Raw genomic sequence first — 7,492 nt, forward strand, 5'->3', positions numbered from 1 at the left:
AACAAGAAGGAAAAAACTAAAAAAAAAAAAAAATAGAGTAACTGGAAAACTTCCAGGAGATAAAACTTGTTAGAAACCTGTATTTTGTTAAGAGTGTGGTCTTTATTTATGTCAATCTATAGTATAGAATAAGCACGTATAACCTCCACCACGGGGGCTTGACACATCGGGCACTTCCTTTTACTTTGAAGCAACTCATTGGCACATTTAGAACATGTACACAAGTGCCCACATCTGCAACCAATTCACAACGGTATTGTAATTTGTAAGAGACTATATTATAGTCATGCGCAAACTGGCAAAGATGCAACCATGGGATAATGAATGGTACCTGTACAACAAAGAATCAATATTGCTTTCACAGCATATACAGCAAAGCCCTTTCCTCACACATTCCCATTTGGATTCATCTGATGACTCGAACTCATTTGTTCCTGAAATAAGATTAAGTTGGTCACGTTAGTGGATAATTGATGATAGATAAGTAACACAATCACGTAAAATATAAAAATAAATTTTAAAAGAAGGCCAAAGATTAGAGGCACTGGAAAAGAAACCTCGAGGTGCAAAATAATAATACAGACCTGATGAACCAGTCGAACGATTTAGGGCAGCAGAAACTTCTTGCCTTATTGAACGCTGCAACTCCAGCTGCATATCCATACAAGCCTCCAGCATTCTTTGCATATTGTTCATCCTTTGCTGCAGCCTAGACATGTCAATTCTCAAGTCATTGACAACCTCCCAATCCTGCCAAAATAATGAAAAAAATATTCAAATAATAAATACAAATAAATTTTTAACACAAACTAATAATAAATCAATTATCATGCCAGTGCCAGTGTGCCACAGACACCTTTAACTTTATTAAAGATGTGAAACCAAAAAAAAAACGTACAATTCCTCCTAGATGCTGATTATTCATGTCACTCTGTGACTGTGACCAGCTGTCACGGCGAGGGTGCCGGTCCCAAAGAGGCAAAGGAGGAGGAATAGGTAAAGAAGGTAGGTCATGTGGACTATTAACAGTACCCTCCTGACCAACAATCTGATCCCTACTCTGCTGTTCAAGGTCCTGTTCCACAGAGGCAGAAGACGGGGTTGTTTCTTGTAGCTCCCACTCCATCTGATTATGGCCTTGTCTTACAACATATGATTGTATCAACTGGTCAAGACTATCGCGGAAACTGCTACGGAGGAGGTTGGAGACACTTCTCCTGTGGAATAAACAGAAATATTTGATTTTAAATTACATTTTCAAGTATGAAAAGGATAAATGCAAAAACTCTCCACTCATATTTACATACCTATTAAGCAGTTCTCTGAGTTCAACACTATATACATTGTCGTCATCTGGAAAGTAAAATCCATGAATCCTACCGACTGGAGCACTTTCAAGATCAGAAGGAGCCCCCAACCAATTTTCTACAGCCTCTTGGAAGCCACCATCCTCTTGCCAGACTTCAGGACCTTCTTGCAGCCGAGAGTTTTCTCCATCCTCATTTCCAAATTCATTTTCAGGCCACTGCATTGATGTACTGCTGACTTGATTATCATCTACACCTTCCTCGGTGCTATTTCTCCATTCACGGTTACTCTGATTCCAGACACTTCCTTCATTTTCAATATCTTCTTCCAGCTGTTCTCCTACCAGAGAAGCGGATTCATTCCGATTCATATCAACAATATTTTCCTCCATTGGGTGGTTGTGGTTTGATGAGTCATTTACACCATTACTTATATCACCCGATCGAAGTCGATCATTGTATGCCTCACTGAATTCCGGCATAGCACTCTGAAATGGATCTTCAGTTTGCAAACTTTGCTGCACATGATCACTAGCAGTATCCTCAACTGGCATCACACGGTTCACATCAACATTTTGCCCAGTGCTATCTCTTCTTTCAGCGGCCACACTGGATGATAGCTGATTTACTGGTTCAAATTGCACCTGTAACTGAGCTCCTTCTACACGACCAGTAGTGTCTTGTTGATCTGGATTGTCAGACATTGTTTCCTGCAAACAATTCTGGCCTCCCAACATCTCAACTCCATCATTTCTTCTGGTATTAGATTCAGACCGTTCAGAATTCACAGTGGGGACCACATGTGAATTGCTAGCACCAGTTTGTTCAATCGTATTAAATTCAATATCACTGTTAGGTGACATATCAGATACGTTGCCAGTTGCTTGACTGCAACCAGTTTTATCCTTCCTAGAGAAGAATCCTTCCCTGTTCAGAAGACAAATTAAATGTCGTTGGTATAAAAATATACATGAAACCACTAAAATGAATAAAGGGTGGTAAATATCAGCACATGCTCCAATATGATGAGAAAAAGGATCAGTAGCATTAACTTAACTGGTATAACAACACAAGAACAATTACCATTCTACAGGACTAATGGGAAATGGGGCTGGAGAATATTATTTTTCAATATGTAAGCAAGGTCAAAGTATGAAAAAAGTGATTATACTAAAGTTATTATTATTCAAGAAAGAAGAGGGGACAGAGAGCTGAAAGGCTTCAGAGAGAAATAGATATGTAAAAGTTCTCATAAAATTCGTTCATAAAGAAATTAATACCTTAGTTCTGATACAGTTTGTCTTTGCCTCAATAAACCTAGTTCACTTTCAGCGACAGAAGTGGACCTGTTATTATCAACAGATCTATCATTTCTCAAGAACCAGCCTCTAAGCAATGCCTGAAAACATTTTGAAATTTGAAGCATTCATCAATTTGAGTACAAACCTCCAATTTATACTAAATCATAAATTTTGAATTATATTTCCTGGAAGCATTTATAGTATTTCTGCTTTTAATCATTTCCTAGATTTTCCAAATTATTTTATATTTGATATTGTTTCTGAATAAGAACTTTCTGACTCTATTCTCACCTACAAGCACTTCCATCTCAAGTGATGCAAATATTTTACCCAATTCAAATTAACAAAGCTCAAAAGTCGAATTTTCATAGTTAACAACCATATTGTACAGAAAAGTGAAGACATACAATTGAAAAGAAAATATCTGCAGAGCAGAACAAACCTGAATGCGATTACGATGGGGGAAATGAGATACTGCCCGATGGTTCAACAACTCTTGAATTTCTCTTTGCCTTTGCATCTCAGCCTTCTTCAGCATATCAAGCATAACCTGTCGTCCGCATAATTTACGGATTCCCCTACGAAAATGTTCAGTCTGGCCCTCGCCCTGGTTAACAACAAAGCCGTCACGAACACGTTCAATTTGTGTACCAATTTCAGCAGATTGCTCTTCCCTGGTTTCCCCAGAAGAAACACCTCTGTGCTGGCTACTCATTTGTACCCACTCCCTTATTATTCTCACCCTTTCCTGCTCAGTTTCACCAAGCCATTCTCCCCTTGAACTGTTATTTCTCCGGGAAATGTTTGATCCATGATCCCCAGCACCACTGCTCATCCATTCCCTAAAAATTTGCCTCACTCTTCCCCTTTCAACTTCTCCCAAATCAGAGGAGTTTTCACAGCTGGAGTTGTTTAAATCCTCATGATCGTAATGGGATTCATTCTGACTTTGTGACTGTGACCATGTTTCAGATTCAGTGTCGCCCAAAACTGCGTCCTCTAGCATTCGATCCTGTCCTCTCTCATGGCTACCTGGAGAATCTGCCTGTGAGAGGTCAGAAATCAACCCATCACTCCTTTGTTCAAGTAGTACTTCACCAGGCCTTCCTTGCACCTGATTCACCGCATGTTCATCTTCAAGCTCTCGCCACATTTGCAAGAGTGCGGATGACCGGGTTCCTCCCCTCCTTCCATCTCCCCGCCTGCTGGATGACTGGGAATGGGAATCCCTCAGGAAAGAAGACTCGAGTACAGATACATTGTGCAGACCAGCAATAGCCATCCCTAAGCTACTTTACTAGCAAGCACTCAAATATCTTCAACCCATCTGATTTAAATGCACCAGAATTTAGAAAATGGCAGCCAAAGCATTGAGAGACAGATCTTTCTTATACTCTCATGGATTCAACCCCCATCCTATATGCCAATGGCATTACTTTCCTCAACACCATCATCATCACTACTAGCCCCATCAAGGAAAGGAATTACAAACTTGGAACTTCCCAATTGAATTAATTACCTCGAGCTACAATTCAGCCTGAACCAAAGAAAATACAGATAGATTAACAAACCATATCAACTTATAAGACATGTTAACTTAAACTTAGAACATAAATTGGATGATTTGAATACGAAAACCAGAAACAATAGGGCACCACGGTTTGTAGACCACGCACATAAAAAGCTAAGCTAAAACTGCCATGACTGAATGTTAACAAAATTCCCAGTTTCATGAACCTTAGATTCGAGTATATCCTCGAGTCTTGGCAAAAACAAGCCATTCAGATCATCAACCTCAACGAGCTGGAATTCTTCATTATAAATCCAGAAAATTAAATTCGAAAGTCCATTTCTCACTGTTTCACCCATAATCATGAACCACACGCAACCACAGATAGGACAAATTTAAAAACCAAAAAAAAAGGAAAAAGCAAATTCAAATCCACATTGCAAATTGCTCAAATATCAGAGAGGGAAACAAATCAGAATCCAGAGGAATCAGTAACTGAAGCGGGGACAAAAAGAAAAAAAAAAGGAAGCAAAGCAATATTAAAATGCGTATTGAATTGAAGTAACGTTGAAGCGCGAGTGTGAATATGAACGTACCTGCGAAGGAGTGGTTTTTTATTTGGAAGTAAAGGGAACGAAACCCTAACTACGATAGAAAGATGGAAGGAAATCTTCTCTGACGCAGAGAGATAGAGAGAGAGAGAATGAGAATAATGACAACAAAAACGAGAAAGAAAGAAAGAAAGAAAAGAAAGAAAGGAAAAAAAAAAATTGGAAGCTATATAAAATAAATTAAATAATATATATTTATACATAATTATATAATATTAATTTAAAAATATATCTGGATCCATAGATGGATAAGAAAATTTCTAGATTCTCGTAGATAAATTAGTTTCTTCTGCTCTATATTAATTAAGGAAAGATATAGGGTATCAATATATTATTTATTAATTTATTATTAATAATAATTAATTATTATATTTTAAAGATATAAATAAAGAGATATATTTTAAAAATATATTTATAAAAATATTTTTATTAGACACGGTCATAAAAAATATATTTTTATTAGACATATTTATAAAAGTACTTTCATTTAATATAATTATACATAAAAATTGGTAAAAATACTGTTGGTAACGAAATTGATTAATTAATAATATGAAGTTACTATAGAAATTAAATTCAATAGATTTTATACCAAAATTGTGTAAAAAAATCGGTATTTCAATAAAATTTAAGGTCGTCGAAGAAAAATATTACGGTTAATAATATCATCTAAGTATTCAATTATTTGTAGTTATTAAGTTACAGATAAACTAAATAAAATATATTTTATATGAGTAATCAAACTATCCATAAAACATAATATCAATAATAAAAACAAGTCCTTTTATGTTGTTATCACTTCTCATTTGTGTTTTTTCATTTTTTGTTGATGGTATGATTTTTCTACATGTCTTCCAATTTTTTAAAAGATATAAAATATAAAATATACAGCAAAGGAAGGTTCCTATCCGTAAAAAAAATTCTAAATCACAAATAGATTCACAATTATTTAAAGGAAAGGAAAATATATCTTATAATATTATAACATTTTTATGTCAATCTAGAAATTAAAAAGACTCAAATTTATCCTTTTTTATTTTTTATTTTTTATCAAAAAAATATTTCATTAATGTTATAAAATGAAATGAACGGTCCATTAGAGGCTACACACAAAAGATAAATTAAAAAAAATTCAACAAAGATTATGATGTAATTAAATTATATTGATTGATTAAATAACTTTCCTAATTTTTCCATAGAAATTTCATTCTCCTCTCCCTCTCGCGAAGAATATCATGCTCTATTCATCTTGTTTATTATAATCAAAACTTATATCCATTATCAAATTATAATTGGACATATAGATTATTGTTTATTCTTTTTTATAGTTAAATTTAATATAGGGTAAAATATTAAATCGATCCACCATGTTTGGGCCTTAAGATTTAAAGTATTTTATTTTAATACAAAAAAAATTCATTTAATTTTAATGTAAATTAACGGAATGTTCTGCATGACAGCAGTACAAGAACAAGTCGATAATCCGAAGAACAAGTACAAGTTCTAAAGACATAAAATTAACTGTGAATATATCAATATATTTATTTATCATTCTCCTTAGTTCTATAGATAATATTTCATTTAAATTGTAAGAAAAATAATATATAAATGTATTGATACATTTACAATTGATTTTATGTCTTTAAAACTTGTACTTATTCTCCAGATTATTGACTTTATTCTTATAATGCTTTATAATACTGTCATGTAAGATATTTTGTTAATTATTTAACTTTGACCTCACCGTAGCTATATTAAAACTAAAAAAAACTTTTTTAAATTAAAGTAAGACACGACTAAAACAAAATTACGACTAAATATAAGAATCAATCTAGTCCTTTACCCTTTAATATATTTCTACATTTTGTAAGTATCATTCGGCTCTTTTTTATGGATGAAACCTTATTTTCGTTTTAATAAGTGTTAATCAATAATTATTACACCTTGTTTGTGGCGGGCACAAGACGAAACGTAGCTACAAAAAGATGTTAAATTCAACGTCAATCCAAACTAAGAGCTCTCAAACAGCGTAGTGTTAAGTTTTGGATTTCAAAACATTTTCTTACGCTCTTGTTTTTAATAATGGCAGCAATTAACACCTCTTATTTTTCTAATTAATACACACCTAATGAAGACTTCGGATTTCTTCAATTTTTAGGGGGTGATCTTACAGCATTCGAAATTCAAATCTATGTTGAACTAGCTTTACTCTTTTTTCCTTTTTTTTTTGTCTTTGGGGAAGATACCTTGTTATTTTTTCAGTACTACTAGTACTTTTGTAGTTTTATGGTTTCATTTTTATTTTTTCTTTATTTCTTTTACCTGTGTTTTCAATTTTTAGGTAGTATTGTGAGTTAAATAGTGCTATTCTTAAGTATAGATTACACCCATTTATCTACACGACATTTTATCTTTTTACTATAGATAAAATAGAAATAAGTGTGTAATGGGAGTAATGGATACATGTAAATAAGAATGAGAATAACTTGTTTAATAATATACTATAGTACATTAAATATTATTCTCAAGTGAAAAGGCACATTGAGAATATTATATTATTATTAAACAAGTAAGAGCCGGTTTACACAACTGAAAAGTAAGGCAAATTAATCATAGTCTTTTGTACTTATTAATTAGGGGCCTGTGAATTAAATATCCTTGGTCATCCTCTAACTTATAGAAATGTTGGTGTAGCGATGATCATTCAAATGGAAAGGGTTAAGAAACACAATTAAATAAAAATTAAAGAAGAAGAGAGCATAG

The 7,492-nt window shown here is 33.5% G+C and overlaps 1 protein-coding gene across 1 annotated transcript; it reads right to left on the reverse strand.

Moving 5' to 3' along the window:
• Positions 1-6: 6 nt before the first annotated feature.
• LOC107476451 (uncharacterized) lies at positions 7-4,885 on the reverse strand. Its single transcript, XM_016096267.3, has 8 exons — positions 4,715-4,885; positions 3,051-4,145; positions 2,588-2,706; positions 1,308-2,234; positions 899-1,217; positions 585-750; positions 332-434; positions 7-234 (listed from the first exon to the last, which is right to left on the reverse strand). Exons 2-8 carry the CDS (start codon positions 3,888-3,890, stop codon positions 117-119), a joined length of 2,592 nt encoding a protein of 863 aa, XP_015951753.1. The 5' UTR covers positions 3,891-4,145; positions 4,715-4,885; the 3' UTR covers positions 7-116.
• Between the last annotated feature and the right edge of the window lie 2,607 nt (positions 4,886-7,492).

Source organism: Arachis duranensis, chromosome 3 (assembly GCF_000817695.3).
Source record: "Arachis duranensis cultivar V14167 chromosome 3, aradu.V14167.gnm2.J7QH, whole genome shotgun sequence".
NCBI classification, from domain to species: Eukaryota; Viridiplantae; Streptophyta; class Magnoliopsida; order Fabales; family Fabaceae; genus Arachis; species Arachis duranensis.

Excerpts from the sequence above, each read along its gene's own strand:
- LOC107476451 (XM_016096267.3), bottom strand. The coding sequence starts at position 3,890 with ATGGCTATTGCTGGTCTGCACAATGTATCTGTACTCGAGTCTTCTTTC. Across the intron at positions 1,218-1,307 it reads CTCAGAGAACTGCTTAATAG|GAGAAGTGTCTCCAACCTCC; the intron begins GTATGTAAATAT and ends TTTATTCCACAG. Across the intron at positions 235-331 it reads ATTGATTCTTTGTTGTACAG|ATGTGGGCACTTGTGTACAT; the intron begins GTACCATTCATT and ends AATTGGTTGCAG.